The sequence below is a fragment of the Nomascus leucogenys genome, chromosome 12 (genome assembly GCF_006542625.1).
Source record: "Nomascus leucogenys isolate Asia chromosome 12, Asia_NLE_v1, whole genome shotgun sequence".
NCBI classification, from domain to species: domain Eukaryota; kingdom Metazoa; phylum Chordata; class Mammalia; order Primates; family Hylobatidae; genus Nomascus; species Nomascus leucogenys.
Genome location: NC_044392.1, coordinates 22,871,928 through 22,893,238, shown reverse-complemented (window position 1 = coordinate 22,893,238; position 21,311 = coordinate 22,871,928). Strand labels below are relative to the sequence as shown.

Sequence of the window (21,311 nt, the reverse complement as noted above, 5' to 3'; positions counted from 1 at the left end):
TCTTATTATACCCCATTTTATAGATAAGAAAGCTGAGACAGGAGTTTATAAATTGCTCAAGGTAACACAGCTAGCAAGTGGTAGAGCTGGGACACAGACCCAAGCAGTTCTGACTTCAGAACCTACACTAACTATCATATAATACCACTTCTTATTCTCTTCTCTCAAGAAACTTAGTTGCCCAAGTTATTATGCTGTCTAGGAACTTCAAAGTAAAATAAATCAGCTCTCTGAAGGAGAGCAGAATGGGCCCATTGGCTAAGGCAGTTTAGCATTCAGCCTAGTTTTCCAAGGTTGTGTTTTGACTTTCACATTCTAGTTTTAATAATATTCTCCTGTGAAAATTCTGTAAGACTTGTCTTTGATAAAGTTTTGGGTGTTTAAATGAAATGATATACTGCTTTCAATAACTGAGATGCCTTGGTAAAGTTTTATTCACTTAAGATTTGTTGTAACAGTTAGATGCCCAGTTCCTTCCAGGAATCTTATAACAGATTCTTTGGTTCTGGAGGAAGTGGAGAGGGACTGAAAAACCAGTTTAAGATGACCACAGGTAAAACAAAGAATAATGCCACTATGAGGTTTGGATATTTTGTTTAATTTGTTTCACCAGAAGTTTTATTTTGAGATGTGGAGGATGAAAAACATTGGTCATGTTGATAGACTTGAGTTGTCCAAATGATTATCTTCACATTAAGCTATTTCCATGCATAGTTTGCCTCACACATTTCAATTTGAGATTTTCTTTTTGCTTAAGCAAAAGTTTCATGAGCTATCTTTAAATTTTTAACTTCACAAATAAATTAAGGGAAGGTCACCTCTAAGCAGTGAATATATATTTCTGGAAGGAAATTGTTCCAGAAAGTCACTAGTAAAGTTGTTGATTGCAAACATGAGTTAAAGACACTGTGAGACTAAGCGTTATACACACTGTAAAATGAAATTAGCAGTTTGGACTAAGCTATGCCCCTGTGGCTTCTGCTCTGGAGTTGTTGAATTCTCAGTATTGGGAAAACAGCCAACAGTTCCTTGAGTTTGTTTTAGTCCCACCTGTTCTAAGCATGCGCTAATACTTGTAAAGCTGTCCAAACTTTCTAATTTGAATTGCAGATTGGTTGTTTTTTTTTTCTTTATAATAGTAATATCAGTAAATTAGAAAAAAAGTAATAATTAATTAGAGCTATAATTCAGATCTATAGCACACTAAATATTCTGCATTTTTGTAATACCAATATTTTGCTGATTTTAGAACTACATAAAATGTGTTTCTGGAGATTTTGGTGTTCAGCATATCATATGAAGATAACACTGAAAAATTCATTCATAGATTTGTCTTTATAAATTGACCATTTTAATTATGCATACATTATTTGTGGGGTTTTTTTATTTTTAAAATTGATATGTATTTAATACTATGGGTCATGTTGTTTTGGGAAAATCAGCATAGGATATATTATTAAGAATTCAGATTTAATCATTACATGTGAAAGGCACAAATTCATTTGAAATAACTTTTATTCAATGGAAGAAGCATTTTCTATTGGCAGAACTAGAGGTTTCTCCCTAATTTTCTGTCTATATTTTTATAAATAAAATGCATTATTTGGCTGAAATTTTAAAAATATTTTTTTCACTAGACGTTAGAGCAATCTTAGATTTTAAATAAATTGTTAAGTATCTTGAACATGTTATTTATGATTTAAAATATAGCTTAGATTTGTTTTACATTGTGGCAAATATTTACATTTTAGAAAACATTTTGTATTTAGTCAACATAATTTTTAAAATAAGTAGGATATGGATACACATAATTTTCTGCAGTAATTGACAACAGATGAAACTACATTTATAGATTCCCTTTTATAGTTACAGTGAAATTCGTTTTAAAAACTTTATGTGTAGAAATAAATTGTGCCAAGTAATATACATGTAACATTTACATTTTTAAGAACTGAAAAGTACAAAGTTCTGTGTCATTTAAATTGGCGACTGTCTCTCTTCAGTCAATAGGCTTGATCATCATCTGAACTGCTCTTAAGGAGTATGACCCGCCTCTGTATTCGGCCCAGAAAATTCCATCTTGGTGCTTGCTTCTGTAATGGCCTCCTCTGTACCATACTCCATTTAGGTTAGAATGTGCACAGGCATTGTACCACCAGCCTCCTTTATGAAAATGGGCGCAGTTTCCTTTGAGGAAAAAATATAGATATAAACGTAAAAGTTTCTTCTAGGTGTGGTACTCTGCAATCATAAAAAACTTATTCTACCTTTAATCTGAACTTCCCTTACTAATCCCAGTTACCTTTATCTTAGCAGTTTTAAATGTCTTCATTTATTTGATTGCTGTTGCATCAACTGCTTGAAAGATCACTTGAATTGCCTTTTTTTAACTCTTGCTCTTTGCTTTCTTAAAATGTGCTTTTTTAAAAAGGGGGATTTAATTTTCTAGGTAGCAGAGTAGATGCAAGCAGTGTTTATATGTGAAAGAGTTACAGAGGGAGAAATTGGGAAGGAAAGATATAGAAGAAGATAAAAGTCTGAGGAAAATTGAATTGTCAAAATAAAATAGCAAAAAATAATACAAAGTAAAATAAAACCAGCAGTCAAATGGGTTTCTGTAAATAAGACATATGTTATGGTCATATCTCTCTTCTTTTCTCGTTTACCAGTGTGAAATTGGTTAAAATAGAGACCTGTGTGCTGTTTGCCAAAATACAGCTGGAGAGGAAAACCAGTTTGGGGCAGGGATGGGGGAGAATTGTTGGGTGGAGGGAAGGAGGGAATCTCTTCATCAGGACCAGAAACCTGGGTTAAAAAGTCAAAAGCATATGAAAACTAAATTTGAAATTATGTGGATGGTCTAGTTGTTTCTTTCTAACGAAAATATTAATCTCCCCTCTGAATCAAGCTTTCTTGTTATTCCTATGCCACATGTCATAGTCATCTTGGTTTTCCCCCTCAAAGAAATGCTCTTACACCTTGTATCCAAATGGCTTGCATCCTTCACTCCTTGCGAGTCTTTATTCAAACGTTGCTTTCTCACAGTAGATTTTCCTGGCGAACCCGTATAAAATAGCCCCCATCCCAGGCCTTGCTGCCCACCACTTTCTATTTTCTTACTCGGTTTTATTTTTGAGAGTACTTATTCCCACCTAACAAATTGTTTTGTGTCTCCTCCAGTGAGTAAGCTCCAAAGGGCGGGAACTTTGTTCACTGTTATATCCCCAGCACTTACAACAGTGCCTGGCACGTGGTAGGTGTTCAGTTAGTATTTGTTATGAATTGTAGGCACTTGCACTTTATTTCCAAATGAATGTGTTTCTGTTTTACTTTGTGTTTTTTTCCTGGAACTTTGTTTTTCACATAGATCACACTTTGGGATTGCCTTATAGAAGAGATCCCAAAAGCTGTTTCTTTCAGTAGGTTAAATTTCCTGCCACAGTGACCAAAACTGACCTTTCTGAAAAGACTTTAGCAGCATATATATTTAGTAGATTCTATTTAATGCATAGAAGGTGATGATTCTACAAAGAATGGAAGTTTTTCATACTTACCTGCATACATATCTTTATCTCTGTCTAGTGTGGTGAATTGTTTACCATTATGCCACATCATAGAATCCCCTGCATTTCCCTGGTAAGTTCCCAGGCGCAGTCTATAGAATTCACTTTCAGGTTCCAGACGAAAGCTGCTGTATTCTGCATAGACTTTTTTATCACTCCAGTCTTCTAATTCAATCAATAACTTGTAATTATCTTGATTGCTAAGCATATAGATATTTTCCAGTCCAAGCCAATATTCTCCGTCAATGTTACCAAACCCTTTCTGTTAATAAGTGAAGAAACATGAGTGCATAAATAAGTATAGAGATAGTAAACATTTTTATAGATAAGTTTTAAACATTCGATAGCATAAAGATATTGGCCATTTAAGTGGTAATGTGAGCTTCCATTTTAGTTGGTCACTTGAGTTTTATAAGCCACACATTGTCATTCTGTTTTTGTTTGTTTGTTTGTTTTTTGCTTCTGATATGTCAGTATTCATTTGCATAGCTAGCTTCAAATCCTACAAATAAGACAATGCAAATGAGAATAAAATTTATCCATAGCTACTAAAAATATTAGCTAGTATACTACCCAGATCCTTAAAAAGGGTTCCTGGTCTCTCATATTCATCTAAAGAGCCCAACATTTTTTTCGTAATAGTAATCTTTATAAAGTAGTAAGTATAAGTCATCTAGACTGAAAGGGATCATTTTAAAGTGTATCTTCTGTTTCCTTTTTGCAATTTAATTTTGACTCTAAAACCAGAGATGAGAAATCATTTTTTTGACAGATGTAGATAATGAAAAAACATATGGATAGTTATTTTTAACTGTGTGTCTTATTTATTGCATAGCATCTTGTTTCTTGCATTATTGCAAGAATGGGTTTGTTTTTCTTCTCTTAGGTCTGCACCGCTGATTTACCTTATAATTTTCCCAATTTCTGAAGAAGTTGACAGAGCCATCTGTTCTTTTCTGAATAACAGTCCAACCCCCAGGATCCAAACTGTTTTCACACCATAACTGCATTGGTCCATTGCTGTTTTCAGGTTTAATCATATAAATCCCACTGACCGAATGCCCAGCTTCTTTTGCTTGCTGACAGTCTTTGAATGGTCCTGTAATTGAAATATCATTTATTTTCAGCAAACTTAATATGAGAAGAGACATATTTAAAGTTTTTAATCAAGATTCTTACCTTTGTGTCTTTGTTTACAGTTACCATTGTCTATCATATATACAATATTATAAAATATAACTAAATAAAAGGGTGACTCCGGTTCTGTCGGGAACATTAATTTGTTTCGTTTTCATCTGTTCTTTTCTTTGTCCATATATGTATTTTTTATATTGTTATAATCCTAATACATGTAGAAGATTGGATTCTGTCTTAACATTTTCATGCAGCTATAGTCTCCATTCTGGCTGCATAATAATCCTTGACATTGATATATTTTTATCCTTCTATCATTGGACATTGAGGTTTTATGGATTTTTGCTATTATAAAGACTGCACAAAGTATCTTCATTCTTATTGAATTCATTTTTTAATATTATAAAAATGCTGAGGGATCGATCTACTGGATCAGAGGATATCAGCTTATTCATAGTCCTACATAGTACCCAAGTTACAGTTTTGGAAATTTGATTTCAGTGGAACATACTAGTACCTTGAGATACTCATTGCAAATGGGGTCAGTCAAATAAGTTTTAGAAATGCAAAATATTATGTTTCCCTTTTGGAAATTCTCAGTGTACATTCACATATTAAAGACTGAAAAGCCCTGAAATAAACCAGATGCCCAAACTCATAGAATCTTAAATTTCCCCCAACAACACTTACTAACAGCCCATGAGAATACATTTCAGGAATGTTAGCATAAATGCCTGTCTAAAGAGTTGTATCAATCTGTATGACTAATAGTAATTTTCTGATTTAACCTACAGTTACCTGGTGATAGTTTACAGATGTTCTAGAGATAGAACAATTAACTAAGGTCATGTATCATAGAAGATGGTAAACCCTAGGCATAAATCCTTGTCTAATCCCAGAGTCCCTGCCCTGAACTGCTGTGTTGCATGCATTTGCCCTCATGTTATTTCATAGTTTTAGATATTCTCCATTTTTAATCCACTAATAATTTCTTCAAATTTTACAAATGACAACACATTTTGTGAAATTACTTTTAGGGTGTCTGACTCTTGAACTTGAGATTTCCACATTTTTTGATCAGGTGAATATTCTTCAGTTTCATCCTTTTCCAGTGTTTCGAGCCTTTTTGATAAACATGCAAAATATATTAATGGATTTAGAAAAAAGAATTACCCTAAAGATCTCTTAGAACAAAAATGTATAAAAATTCTGATTGTCAAATTTTATATTTTACTAGAAATATGTGAGAGTTTAGTCAAGTAAAGTTCTTACAAGAATTTGTGTACTATAAGGATAATAGGATTGTTGAAATTTTAAGAAATGTGTTATCTGTACTTTGCCAGATATGTACAGTATTCCTTTTGGGTCTTACTGGGATAGAATTAATCTCATTAGGTAGTTACACAACTATAACAATAGAAGGGGTTCTTAGAGACTGTGAGCTCTTCCTTGTAGATTGTTGCTTGAGGATAGAGACTTTTTTTTTTTTTTTTACTTCATGTCATCAGTGTTTAAACCCTTAGAAAACTGTCTATAATTTTTTTGTTCATTAAATTTCTCATTTTAAATACAAGGAAATTGAAAACTACACGCAAAAATCAAGAGGGCATCAGTTTCTCTAGTCCAGATGTTTATTATAGTTCATTGATATTTTTCTTTCTTAAATTTTTAAAAATTATAATGCAATGTCCATAAGTAGTACAGACTAGTAAAAATTTGAGAAACTGGAAAGCCTTATTTATGGTGTCTTTCTTGGGTTATATTTATTTTAGGTATTGTATTTTTTAGTTCTAGAGTTGCAATTTGATTTTTTATAGTTTTATTTCTCTTTTGAAATGCCCTATCTTTGCATTCATTGTAAACATATTTTCCTTTAAGACATTGAAAATAGCTATAACCACTACTTTAAAATTATTGTCCTTGCAGTTCCAAGTTTGCGGAGAGTTTTTATCATGAATGGATTTTGGATTTTTTCAAAGGCTTTTAAAATCTTTTTTCTTTTTTAATTTCTTTTCTAACTAGACACATCACAGGAATCAAAGGCTTTTTATCTGCCTACTGAGATGATGATAGGGTTTTTCTTTTTGTTGTTTGTTAATACACAAATTACATTGAATATACATATATTTTATATAATATCTAATATATATTAGAACAAAAAAGTGTGATATATATAAGAACAAAATATATATATTACAACAAAGAATGTATAAAAATTCTGATTGTCAAATTTTATATTTTACTAGAAATATGTGAGAGTTTAGTCAAGTGAAGTTCTGTACTATAAGGATAATAGTTTTATCCTTATAAGAATTTCTGTACTGTAAGGATAATAGGATTGTTGAAATTTTGAGAAATGTGTTATCTATACTTTGCCAGATATATATGTACATGGTTTTGGGTTTTGTTTTTTTCTGGAGCCTGTTGCCCAGGCTGGAGTGCAGTGGTGTAGTCATAGCTCACCACAGCCTCAAACTCCTGGGCTCAAGTGATGCTCCCACCTCAGCCTCCCAAGTAGCTAAGACTACAGGCAAGTGTCACCATGCCTGGCTAATTTTTTTTTTTTTTTTTTTGAGAGATGAGGTCTTCGTACATTGCCCAGGGTGGTCTTGAACTCCAGGTCTCAAGTGATCCTCGGACTTCAGACCCCCAAAGTGTTGGGATTACAGGCATGAGCCACTCCACCCAGCCTTTACATTGATTGTATTTTGAATGTTAAACCAACTTTGTGCTCCTGGGATAGACTCAACTTAGTGAAAGTATTCAGAGCCCTTAACACTATACCTAACAAAGTAGTCATCATCAGTAATTGTTAGTTCTTTCGTTTCTCCTTTATTCCTCATCTTAACACATAATTGTAGCTTATTTAATAAAGTAGCTTATTTAATATCTGCTTATTTAATAAATTTAATATAGCTCATCAAAGATGAATGTACAGTCATTTCTACTGCAGATAAATATTACTGAAAAACCATGTTCTGCAAATTCATGCATTAAAAATAGTAGCTAATTTTAGCTCTTAACATAATTTGTATTCAGCTGCAGTTACCTGTGGCACAAAACATTAATATGCTTGGAAAAAATCCCATGTAAACCAGTATAACCTCTCTATTTTGCTACCATTATTCTCCATTTCACTAGTCACATATGGGCTACTTCACATTATAGAAACTTGCATTGTAGTCAAGTAGGAAGAAGGGTAAAGAGCCTATATTTCAGAAAAGATGAAATTTACAGAATTTTAATTTCTTATGTGGGAGTGAGATGGAAGGAAAAGTGAATTATGACTCCCAGGTTCATACTTAGATTATTGTGTGTAATGCAGGTAGTATAATTGTTTACTTACAGTATGCATAGGCAAGGACTTTATCTTTCAGTATGTATCCACAGTTTGAGCCCACTTAGGAATTCAGATATGTAGATACAAAACTACGTGATTCCTAGTAGGCGTGGTTCCCAGAATTCCCTTAGTTCTGCATTATTCTTTCAAGAAGTGTCTTCTCTGCATCTACTACAGGCTAAGGACTGTTTTAGAGTCAAGTGGAGGGTGGGAGAAGTCGCAAGAAAGAGAGAATTCCACTATAATATGACGAGTACTCTGATGGAGTTATGTAGCGCACATGGTAGCAAAGTCTAAGAACTAGCTGAGATCTCTGAGGAGCATTGCTCTTACTTTAAAACCTATTCGTGTTATAGTTAATGCACACATGAAAGTAGTTTTGTTACAACATATAAATATCTCATTTTATAAATTTGCATATTCTATAAATGTTATCTTTGTATTGCTTATTCTATGAATATCATTTTCGTAAATGTTTACTATGCATTCATTTGAGTATAGTTTTGACAGTTTACATTTAAGTATATATTCAAAGGTTGGACTTTTATTAGGTTATTTGCTTTGCTGCAGAATATTTAGAAACATCAGTGTTCTGAATGTGGACAGAATATTTGTCAAGTATCATTTGTTCCATAGAGCTATACTCATTTTTTGCTATTTAATAGACACTCAGATGTTTAAAGCAAAATGGAGAGTTCTGGTTTTCTGAATCCAGCTTTGATTTGATAAAACTTCAATTATGCAAATTTAAGATTATCTTCAGCTTTAATTTTCAACCCATGTTTTGCAGTGGGCTTTGTGTTTACAGTTGGATATCTGTTAGACGGGGAAATGTAGTTGAAGTTCTTTTCCAGAATATATGGATAAAATTTAGCAGTGTCTAAAGCTATTTTTTTCTCCTCAGTAAAGATATTAAATATCAGAATTCAGTATTTGTTTGTATTTATTTTTATAAACATACCATTAACCTGTCCTAGTCCAGTGTATATTGTTGATCCTAGCAGAAATATTTTCTCATTATTACTTGAAAATCTTATTTACTTTCTGCCCTAAAATTAGATTCTCTATTGTCCCTATCTTAAATGTTTTCACTGCTTTTTCTGTACCATAAAGAACATTGCTTGATAGAAATTAATGACAAATAGAAAATTTCAAGCTTTATTCTTGAGAAGCCAGATTTAATTATACCTAAAAAGTGTATTAAGAAGCATTATAATTTGAAAAATGTAAATATTTGGTGATTTAAAATAAGCCTACCACTAAAAAGCATATTTTTAGTTTCTAATGACTACTTTCCAAGTTTAACTTTTTTTTTTTTTTTTTTTGGAGACGGAGTCTCGCTCTGTCGCCAGGCTGGAGTGCAGTGTCACGATCTCGGCTCACTGCAACCTCCGCCTCCCGAGTTCAAGCAATTCTACTGCCTTAGCCTCCCAAGTAGCTGGGATTACAGGTGCCTGCCATTACGAAGTTTTAACTTTTTAAGCTTACCATTTATGTCCTCATATACCTAATATGACAAGGAAAGACACATAAAGGGAAGTGTACAAAATATGCAATGATTAATGATGGTCAAACCATGCCACATCATACACAAAACACTTCTTTTTTTTTTTTTTTTTTTGAGACTGAGTCTCGCTCTGTCACCAGGCTGGAGTGCAGTGTCGCGATCTCGGCTCGCTGCAAGCTCTGCCTCCCAGGTTCACGCCATTCTCCTGCCTCTGCCACCCGAGTATCTGGGACTACAGGTGCCCGCCACCACGCCCGGCTAATTTTTTTGTATTTTTAGTAGAGACGGGGTTTCACCATGTTAGCCAGGATGGTCTTGATCTTCTGACCTCGTGATCCACCCGTCTCGGCCCATACACAAAGCACTTCTACCTGTACCCCCTCATTTAATCATCACTACAATTTATTTTACAAAAGAGGCAACTGGACCCCAGAAAGCTTTGCCAGAATCCAGGTTTACTGATATTCAGATCTATGCTTTTACACATGGTGAAGGAACTTTCTCCACTCAGCTCTCCTACAAGGAATAAACTTGTTTTTATAAATGTGCTATTTGTAAAAGAGTATTTTTTTTATAAAAGACTAACCCAAAATGCAGACACCAAATAACATTATTAGTTAAGAATTTCATTGATTGCAACTTGTCAGGTGTATTATTACATTCTCAAACGTTTTGTTTTTAAGGTAGAGAAGAAGATAATGTGTTTGAAAAATGTTTTTTATCTAAATACTTTTTTTTTATAACTTCATGGGTTTTTTGAGGTAGATTTTTCTTACATTTTTAAAGAAAATAAAAGATTGTCATAACACCTTTTATAAAATGTGATATGCATAATTACTGTCTTCACCATTTTTAAATGTACAGTTTATTGGCATTAAGAACATTTATATTGTACAGTCATCACCACCATCCTTCTCCAGAACTCTTCATCTTGCAAAACTGTAACTATTAACCATTAAACAACTCCCCATTCACCCTCCGCCTAACATCTGGCAACCACAATTCTACTTTCTGTCTATGAATTTGACCACTCTAAATACTTCATATAAGTAGAGTCATGCAGTGTTTATCTTTTGTAACTGGCTAAACACCTCTTAAAATATACATTGTTGTGTATTTTCACCTTATGCATGTAGAGACTTTAGAATGACCACGTACCTCCATGTAAAGTACAGTAATAGGAATTTCTTGGTGCCAGAGCATACATAAGTACACCAGTAGCCATCCATCTTTACCCTTTTTGTGCAAACACCTAAACAGCCTGAGACATTTTTTTCCAGAGAGATGTAAAAATAACATAAGTGAATAATTGAGCACATTGTGTAAAGAAAACAGCCGGCCTATTTGTTGTTGCTTGTAGTAATTTAGTAAGAATCACAGAATATTAGAATTTGAAAAGGATATTAGAATAATCCAGTCCAGCACACTCATTGGGCAAATGAGAAAACACAAACTGGCAGTGACTTACCCAAGGTCACATAACAAAGGTAATGGTGGAACCAGGTGTTCTTAATTCCATGCTCTTTCCCTTATATTTTCCTTAATGTACTAATTAGTGTAGTAATTCTTATGGTGTAGCAAATTATCCGTTTGAATTTAAGAGATCAGCATTTATAGAATAAAATAAAAAGTTAATGTTTACATAAAACAAATAATGAATAACAGAAAAAGTTATCTGCCCTTAATTTTTGCGTTAAAGAAAGGTTCATTGGGGATAGGTACACCATTTTTTCATTAAAACAAAATGTGTTTAAGAGGACTTTTGACATACTAAATCCCTAATATGAGGTTTAATTCTGTAGCATTAGTGGGTTTTTTTTTTGTACTAATGCTAAGTATATACTAAAACATAGAATTGGTATGTTTCATTTTGTATAAACATTTTCTTAGAAAAGTTTGTCAGTGTTTAAAAATGTGAATAGTGATTTCTGCTAGAATTGGTTATACCATCCACTCAAGCTTCAGGGATCACATAGAGTACTCCATGGCAGTTGTCTTCATACTTACATAATTGTATACCTCATCAGTTAAAAAAAATTCACACAGCTCAATTATGTTTATTTATAACTTACGTATACAAACTACTGATAAATTATATAAAAGCTTACATAAAACAAAATTTTTAAAGGATATCAAAAGCAATTTTTTTTTGTTTTTTATTTCTATACCCAGTGAGTCACTTTATACCCCGCATTTTCCTTTGGAAATCAAAGGGATTTAGGTTTGTTTGTTGTTGTTTTTTGAGTCTCACTCTGTCGCCCAGGCTGGAGTGCAGTGGTGTGATCTCGGCTCACTGCAACCTCCACCCCCCGGGTTCAAGTGATTCTCCTGCCTCAGCCTCCTGAATAGCTAGGATTACAGGCACACACTACCACGCTCAATAATTTTTTGTATTTTTAGTAGAGACGGGGTTTCACCATGTTGGCCAGGCTGGTCTCAAACTCCTGACCTCAAGTGATCCGTCTGCCTCGGCCTCCCAAAGTGTTGAGATTACAGGCGTGAGCCACCATGCCCGGTGAGGATATTAATAATGATAATCATTTACCTAACTTAATGATACTCTGGCCTATTGCTACTGTAACTTAGAACAGTATAAAATGAACAAATCCAATATGATATAATATATTAAATTACTTTCATGAGGGCCTTTAGAATGACAATTTTAAGCTCTATAAAAATGTCACCAAATCAGCTAACACATATTTAGCAACTGCAGATAAGACACAGTAACCATCTACCAGGAAGGAGCTTATAATATAGTTGGAAAGCCTCTTAGTTAGATGTATTCTGAGTGTATGTAAAGATAACTGATAATTCAAGAGGGACTATACAAAATGTCTTATGTATGTTACAGAGAGTAGAGATATTCATGGAGAGGAACAATCACTTCAAACCTGTGGGCATCAACAAGGGCCTCAAGGAGGAGTTGCATTTTTTTAATTAATTAATTTATTTATTTGGTTGGTTAGTTTGGCTTGAGTCTTATTCTTTGAGTAGGCAGAAAGCATGAAAATATTTAGGGGAAAATGAATGGATTTATTTTATTGGAACAGATGGTTTTTGTGAAGGAAACTAGTGGAAGGTCCGCTAGGAAAGTAGGCTTGATTCTTTAGGAGGACATTATTCTTAGCCAGACTAAGCAAATTGGACTTTTTCTGTTTGCAGAAGCAGATATGTGAGTAGTTTAAGAAGATGGATCTGCTGGCAATGTAAATATATTTTGATAGAGAAAACAGAGTTAACACCAGTTGGCAAGCTATTATACAGTTCATAGTAAGAACTAACATTTGAGTGCCAGGCCTGTTCTAAGCACTCTTCAATTGTTAAATCTTATGAGGTAAATACTGTAATTCCCATTTCACAGGTAAGGAAACTGAGGCACAGATAATTTTCTTTCCCCTAAGATCACACAGCTGGTAGCCTACGGAGTCTTTGTCTTCTAGCTGCTGCTGTGGATCATTTGAATCTAAATGAGAGTTCTGGCTCTGAATAGAAATGAGGGACATGCACACAAGAGACCAAAAAGGAGACATGGGTAGAATTCAGTGGACTGTGTATGGGGCAGCTGGGGAAGTATCAAAGATGAGCCAAGCTCATTTAGAAATGGATGACAACATTAATCAAAACAGAGATGTTGAGATCAAATGGTGAAAAGACAGTTAACTATCTTCCAGAAGCATTCAGACCAGCAAGGAGACAGACGTATAAATAAATAACTTCAGTGTAATATCATATAGAAAACATGTTTAAGAAATAGTCAGTGATTTGGGGAAAAAGCCACCTAGGTTTGTTTGTTTGAATCTGGGAAGTCATAACATCAAAGGTATTATTTGCGTTAAGCCTTGAGATCTGCTAAATTGACAGATAAGCTGAAAGAAGGTGTTTCAATAAAGAAAGCAGTAGCATGTGAGGTAATGGTGAAATATCCAAATGCAAACATCTAGCTTTGGTTAAATCAGGAGGGAGAGCTCCATTCAGGAATCATCTGAGCAGTGGTGATACTTGAAGCCAAGATATTCTAAAGTAGAATATCTTGAAGAAAGACTTTAAGGCATAGAAGGAAGAAGATGCCAGTGAAGGACCTGAAGAAATAGGAAGGAAGGAAGAATATTAAAATGTAGAAGGCCAGGAAAGCAGGGCTGTGAATGGCCAAGTGGTATTCACTGACAGAGAGATGAAACCACTTCGTGATATATGTCTTTCCAGTCTTTAGTCTGTGTTTTTATTGTTACTGTTTAAAATTATTTCATAGTATATGTTTTATGTCCTGCCTTTTCAATAAGTGAATGAGCTGCAATTTATTTACTCATTGCTTTGGGACATCTGGGTTTTCCCTTCCACTCTAAGGAAGCAAATCAGCTTGTAAAGGATTCTGGGGAATGAGTTATGAGAAAATGGATGCAAGTGTAAAATAAACATAAAATACTGAATTCAGAAAGTTAGCAGTGGGTTTAGTAAACTGAAACAAAGATGAATTATTCATCTTTGTTTTCTGGACACCTAGATCAGTGACTGAGATTGAATGCATGAAGAGAGAAAGAAATGAAATTTAAAAGTAGAGTTTGGAATCACGCATGATCAATGCAATAGTTTTTTTTAATAGTAATGAACACTTATGTTTCTTAGGATACACAGTACTAATTGTTTAGCCTTGGAAAATAGGAGGGATACCTTTTCTTGAGGCTGAGGGCAAGAAGGCATGGCTTTTGTACAGCTGCTTTCAAGATAAGAAAGAACAAAACCCGGGACCTGATTAGACTCACTCAGTATAGTAGTAGATGAGTCATCTGCTGAGAGTGGAGATAATGAGGTGTAATTACAGCTTGAAGAGAGTGAAAGCAAAATTTTACATGTTTCTTTTGAAGAAGAAGATGTACAAGCAGCAGGAAGTAAATAAAAGAATTGTCAGGTAGCAGCGACGACCTAGCTAGAAGCTGATAGGATGGTTATGGTGCGCAGGAGTGGTTCAGAGTGGAGCATGTACTTATTCCTGTTTCAAGAATAGTAGTCCCTCGATCATAAGAATTTGGATGGAAGACTGATTTTTTTCACAGAATACATTAAGTTTTTATAAACTCCTAGAACTTCAGAGCTGGAAGAGGAGATATATTTAAGTTCAATTCTTGATATTAATAAAAAACAATAGAAATTTTAATGTACATGTATAACATCGCAAAATGAAGAATAAGCATTTGTTATGAGCATTGTTTCATAAAGCATAAAAATATAAACCTCATACTCCCATTTTTACAGTAAGAGGTAACTCACCTTCATTGATGAAAGTTACCGGTGGTATCTTGAAAGGGCTTTTGGTGGGAGAAGTTGCCAGATCAGGTAGTGGCATTAAATCTCTGGGATAACCTGGATCCCTCTGAATCTCGTTACCTCCCAGCAGACCAGGAGTATACTGATGGCTGTTAGGAATATGTTGTGGCACCACCTGGACAAGTGGGGGAGACACATGGGTGTCTTGTCGGGAAAATATCCTCAAGCACTGTTCTTCCAACAAAGTGATCATCACAGATTGGTTATTGACAAGATCAGTCAAGGAAGCGTATTTCACCTCTAGTTCCCTGTATCTTGTTGCCATCTTCAACATTTCTGTGGTGACATTGAGGATTTTGTTTTCCAGTTGGGAAAGTTCAAGTGAATTATCCCTCTTACGGATAATCTCATGTAATAGTTGCATGTAGAGTTGAGTAACACGAGAATTCATGTTACGGCTTTCCTTTCTCAGCAGCTTTACCTCATTCACAATGTTTCCATCTACATCCACCACCAGTTGCAGAACATCTATCTCCCGCTTCTGCCTGGAGAGCACATCCTTCAGGTTTTCAAGGTCCATCCTGGTGATCATGTCTTTAATGGTACTTGCATCTTGCCCCTTGGTGTTGACACAGATTGGCCCTGTTATTCTTTGTTCAGGTACCAGGAATGTGTATGCACATTTCTTTGTTTCCTCTTTACCATCTGTGGCACGAGGGTATCTTCTCTGGTTTATTTTTTTAATTTTTAACTGTCCACCTCTGCAATGTCCAGCGTCCACTAGTAGGAAGAATAGCACACCTAGGGTCCAGGTAAAAGCCTTCATTTTGAAATGAGGTTGTAAAATGATGTCTTTTGAAAAACAAATCAGTGAAGGGGAAAAAGCAAAAAGAATTCATATTAATCTATGTTAAAGTCAGTAATATTAAAAACTATCTGAGGGAAAAACTGAATATTTATTGGTATTAATAGATTAGGCTAGAATTAACTATTAATTTCTTAAATTTAATATTAAGTTGTAATACTTTGGCATTTGTTTAAAGATTAGGTTTCAGAGAATAACTCTTCCAGCTACCACCTTATTGTAATCCTTTTTGTTACCCAGTTTATTGAGCAGATTTTGGTCAGTGTCCACTCTGTGCAAAGGTACACTGCTAGTGCTGTTGAGGCTTTTGAGACGCTGATAAGATAGCTTTCTTACCTTTAAAAAGCTCACTCTTAAGACTATGAAAATGGTACACAGTGTTTGTAAGGCATTAAATAAAACATTCTTGCCTAACTAGTATTAAAATTACCAGGTGACTTTACTAGCCAATGTTTTAGATTCATACCATACAATTCCAATTAAATTGAACTTCTGTAATAAATTATGTCATCTTCATTAAAATGTTCAATAAAGTTAAAGATTTTAGGCAAATCTAAACGCAGATAGTTTTAGCATCGTATGCTTTTTATTTTTATAGCGTCTCCTTCTGGGATTAGTGACAGGTTTTAGAATGATAGAATGCTCATTGTCATTGTGGGTAATTATATTTCCTGAACTGTAATTATATGTAATCTAAGCTTATAGATGATTCAGCAGGTTTGTTCTTCTAACAGAAGTCCTACTGAACTGTATTTTAGTAAAATGTTAGTAATTTTCTACAACCATTACCAAGGAAAGAAACGTATCTGTAATTGAATATGAATGTCAGAGTTGGAAATGCCTTAGAGACCCTATCATTCAAGAACCTCTTTGTACTCTGTGCGTGTTGAAGGCTAAGGCCACACAAGGATTAGAACCAGGTCTAGATCGGGTTCAAGAGCCAAGACTTTTTCCTTTCTCTCTAGTTACCTCCCACAAGAGTAGCAGCAGTAGAATGGGTAAGGTATGTTCACTCCATCAGATCTACTAACAAGCCTGGTCTAGTACAGGCCACCTTTTCACTCTTGCGAACTTGATACCTGCCGTTTTTGAAGGATGGCAGTGGATACCCTAAGACAGAGCTTTTCTGTCCAAATTTCCACATAAGTACCTGTTTCTTGATTTAAGAAACCAGCTCCTAAGTTGTTTATGCCTGTTATTAATAACAACACAATAACAGTAATTAATATTTGTTGAGTGCTGGTTCAGTGTTAGGCACTGTTTTAAGCCATTTAATGTTTTACTTATCACCACAACCCTGTGAAGTAGGTTATTATGATCCCCACTTTCAGATGGAAAACTTGGCGTCCAAAAGTTAAGTACCTTATTATCAAGAGTCACCCAGGTTCATAGTGATGGAGCGAGAATTTTAATCCAGGCTGAAGACTTCAGAGTTCCTGTTTTCAATCCCTTATATTTATGTAGCTTAACACATGTTAACTATTTGCATTTATAACACTGAAGTAATGCTGTATCATTTTATAAAGGAGGAAAATCCTTGAGAAGCTAAATCACTCAAATGGGATTCAAACCTTCTACTCCTAACTTTTCTAGACCTATGATTTTTACCCTAGTCATGTCATAACCACAGAGGAGTCTTAAGTTTATGTTTCTTGTTTTTCACTGCCTTTTCCTGGTTTATATCCCTTTTCATTGACCAGTTACTTAATTATGCAAAAGTATTTATGGATAATTTTTGGTAGAATTTGTGTCCACGTTCTGCCAAATCATTTTTTTGCATCTCAGACTCTTCTGCGGCAATTTCTTTCCTTCCATATGTATTCTGTCAGCTGATAGTTATATATCTAACCTATGATTGTGGACCCCTCCCAAAAACAAAGGTCATGTCAATGAAATATAGACTCTTATGCTGTCGTCATGAGGACTACTGCTACTTTCACTTTCTAAAACCATGTTCTTTTTTTTGGTGTTTTTCAATTGAATAATGTCTTCAAAATGGGTAGATAATGAAAATAAGGCAAATATAGATGGAGTATGGAGAATTATTATTATTTTACTAACAAGAGAGGGAATGAAAACAAAAAATAGGGAGGACATAACAATCTGTATTTCTATCAAGGCCTTCTTTTGCTGACTGATAGCCAAAGCACACATGGGTATTTTTTTAGCTTTTTATGTTTTCATACCTTGCTTTCTGACATATATAGAAAATTTAGACAAGCAGTCATCTATTTTATTTTTAAAAGTAGACTTTTACTGTGTAGGAGTTACCTATACCAAAAACCGATAAAACATTTATTATATCTCCAGATTCGTGGAATTTAGATATGGGTTATTTTAAAAACTAGGGACAAGAAAATAAAAGCCGTCATCCTCCTGGGCACATGCGTATCATTTTTCCTATATATTTAATTTAACTTACCACTGCTGAAGTCCGTCCGTTTTAATACTAGAATGGAAACTCTTAGATCATAAAGTTATTTTACTTAAATAATATTTACTATGAAATAAACCACCAAAACAAGGAAAATGCAGGAAGTAATATAAAACTCTAAAACAAATAGAATTTTATGAGCAATATTCTGATTGAACAGCTTGTATTAATACCAGACACAGATTTTTATAGAACAGCTAAAAGCGCATCATCCAAGACTGCTGTTAGGACTTTGCATCAGTGTTGTCACTGAAGAACAAAAAACACCAAAATGCTAATCTAAATTAAAATAAAAACAGCTTCCTTGTGTGTATTCTGCCTTGGCTCATTGTGGTTCCTATAAGATTAAATCGTAAGATAAATCACTGTTTATGATAAGAGAAAGTGATCTAAATTAGCATTTAAAGGAGGCAACTAAAAGTTTAGTTTTAAAATAAATATAATTTTTTTTAATAAATACAGAAGTATTGGCTTCACCGTCACTTAAAGCAGGGCAAGGAGCCACATTTCTTAAGTAGTAGACTAGCTACGTCAGGAGTAAAGAACTGGTTTTAAAAATACATTTACTGTTATGTTTTCTAAAAACATTTATTTAATATTTTCTCACATATGTTCAGTTTTGAAGCAAAAGATCCATAAATCTATGTTACCTCATAAAACTTTCTGTATATGTTAAAATTTTCCTAGGCCCCAAGAGAATGTTATAAATTAGTTATAGAATACTTACGTTTAAATCTAAGTCTTTACTTAGTTGTTTTTAGAAGAGAAAAAAAAAGTCTTCTATGCGTTGGGTTAATTTTATTAGTAGCTTTTCTCTTCATAGTTGCTATATTGCCAGCTAGTAGAGAGAAGAAACGAAAGTCAAGATTTGCCTCCTTTCAGATGGTAAACTCATAGAGGCATTTAACTGGCTGTGTCATGCACTGAAAACAGCATGAGGCAATGAAGTTAAATTTATGAAGCATTCAGGATATGTTAGATAAAGAATTTCTAGATTGTGAAATATGTTCTGGGAAGAAACTTGAGAACAATCTAATCCCCTGGATATATTTAAGAAAAGGATAAATAGTTATCTGTGTGATTTGGGATTCAGATTAAATGCCTGCCTTAAGACCGCGTCAGTAAGAACTGAGGCTTAATGAAGTCCTGCACTTTCCATAGCATGCAACAACAAAAAAGAGAGATGACAGTATTTCAGATCCACTGTTGCTTGGAAATTTTGTTAGAATTTCTTGTAAAATATGTGTTTGACAGAAATCCTGCCAGTATTTACAGTTTTAAATCTTTAAGGAAAGGACACGAAAGCAAAGTTGGAAAAAATTTTAGCTTTACCATTATTTGCTTATTCAAGATTCTTAACCATTAATATCTTTAATTTTTACAAGGCCAAAGGAGCCCCAAATCTAACAAACTTAAGTGTCTTTGGTTTAAGGCATACTATTGGTAACGAGTAATTTTATCTTTAATAGTTTTTATAATGCATGTAAAAAAAGCTCCCAGATAGAATATTGGAGGAAACCTCTTATGTGTGCTTAACAAAATTATTTCTATCTAAAATATTACATATTTTTGGCCTTTTAGTCATGAATTTAATTACATCTTCTGGGTTCTTATTTTCTATTGTTAATACTGACTACTTACATAATGCTTTTGTGTGTATATCAATAACTTAGCTTTTCCAAGTGATTCCATTTGTAGTAAGTTTAATTTCTGTCATCCAAATTAAATTACTATTACATGTAAGCCTGGAAAGCTATTTAAAATTTTTGAGTTGGAACAAGAAATGCCATAGATTAATCTTAAATCTGTACAAGAATTTCTGCTTAATATTTGGTTATACTGTAATTGAGATTTTGTTGCAAAGACTTTCAACTATTTTTATATCTTAGCTTTGTTTTATGACTACACTCTGAGAAATCCAACAGTTTACGTGTATCTTAAGCACACACACTGTAGCTGCAGGAAGAGAAACTAATTGTGTTCACGACTATTTAGTTTGTATTCCTTTGTTTTTAATCATTGTGCTATAAGTCTTATACATTTAATCTGTTACTTGTTAAAATTTCTTTCTGCTGTCACTAAAGCACTTGTTTTCAGAAACCCAGCATGGCATGCATGTATCAGTCTGTAATCATATACACTATCATTAAATTGAACCTCAAATAATGCATTAACCATTGCACAGTACTTAATTATTTTTATGTCAAGTTGCAAGATAAAACCTTTTTCAGATGAGATAAACTGTACTGTATTCCAAAGGTCTTTGTTTAGTAAAAGATTCTGAAATTTCTACTACAAATATAAAATAGTTATGCATTTGCTATACATAATATTCTTAAATGAAAGAAATATTAAATACCTTTTTGTTATCTGTTGATACAGTGAATCCAGAAACTTGCTGCCCTTATTCTTGATTTTAAAAATCAGTGTAGAGGTTTGTTCATCTGTGACTTTAATGGCAGCTTCATTTTTGTTTTGGACCGTTGAATCCAAGCTGTAAGAAGGAACTTCTTTTTCCTTTTACAATACTAATCAATTGAATTTGACAAGCCACCTATGTAATTTTAAGTAGTATAGTGGAAGTTCTGGTCTGTGGGCCTTCTTTAATCCAGCAGAGAAAGCGTTGTGGCTTTGCTCTGTCTGCCACATGGAGAAATGCAGTAACCAGCTGCAGCTGACCCAGATTGTATATACAGTACCCCTGAATAGTGATTCCCTCTTTCTCAGTAGACTCAAGTTCAGCCCACATATTACATCACCAAAAATTGCTGGAGACTGGGGGCGGGAATCTCCTCCTTAGGATTTCCTCTTTGTAGCCTTAAATAGGGGGGTGGGATCAGCAGGAGGTTGAATAGTTTCGAACAAGGAGAGATTGTGTGCAGGTTGAAGGAAGGGCACCATCTGGAAACAAACTATCATAGTTCAGCGGGCAATTATAAAACAAACATTTTAGTCTGCTGGCCAGAGATCTTTTAAGTTGAATACCGAAAAGAAATAGTGCTCCACTTCACTTAGAAGTAGTTGCAGGCTGATGAGTTTGGTTTTTGTTAACAAAGAACAAGAGCTAGACTTTGTCAGGAGGCAGCCACCTAAATAATGTAATACTCTTTATAGCTTAGAAGAATTTGCAAACATTTTACTTATTAAGTTGCTAATGAAGGTTTTAAACTTACAAGAAACTTGATGTTGTAGTATGTTATGTC

General features: G+C 34.0%; 2 protein-coding genes across 4 annotated transcripts in view; one reads left to right on the top strand and one right to left on the bottom strand.

Moving 5' to 3' along the window:
* The window catches only part of RALGPS2 (Ral GEF with PH domain and SH3 binding motif 2), a 203,225-nt gene that overhangs the window by 126,415 nt on the left and 55,499 nt on the right, over positions 1–21,311 (top strand). The window lies entirely within an intron of this gene.
* ANGPTL1 (angiopoietin like 1) lies at positions 1,501–20,844 on the bottom strand. Of its 2 annotated transcripts, XM_003258942.3 has the most exons (6): positions 20,468–20,844; positions 18,836–18,946; positions 14,813–15,661; positions 4,469–4,662; positions 3,555–3,825; positions 1,501–2,187 (listed from the first exon to the last, which is right to left on the bottom strand). In XM_003258942.3, exons 3-6 carry the CDS (start codon positions 15,633–15,635, stop codon positions 2,000–2,002), a joined length of 1,476 nt encoding a protein of 491 aa, XP_003258990.1. In that variant the 5' UTR covers positions 15,636–15,661; positions 18,836–18,946; positions 20,468–20,844; the 3' UTR covers positions 1,501–1,999. The 2 variants fall into 2 exon arrangements, with proteins under 2 accessions (XP_003258990.1, XP_003258991.1); XM_003258943.4 differs by lacking the exon at positions 18,836–18,946.

What these genes read in the sequence shown, in the direction of transcription:
- ANGPTL1 (XM_003258942.3), bottom strand. Translation starts at nt 15,635, where the DNA reads ATGAAGGCTTTTACCTGGACCCTAGGTGTGCTATTCTTCCTACTAGTG. An exon ending in GGTAACTTTCATCAATGAAG is followed by an intron (nt 4,663 to 14,812) that starts GTGAGTTACCTC and finishes TTTCAATTACAG; the next exon opens with GACCATTCAAAGACTGTCAG. An exon ending in GAAATTGGGAAAATTATAAG is followed by an intron (nt 3,826 to 4,468) that starts GTAAATCAGCGG and finishes ACTTATTAACAG; the next exon opens with AAAGGGTTTGGTAACATTGA.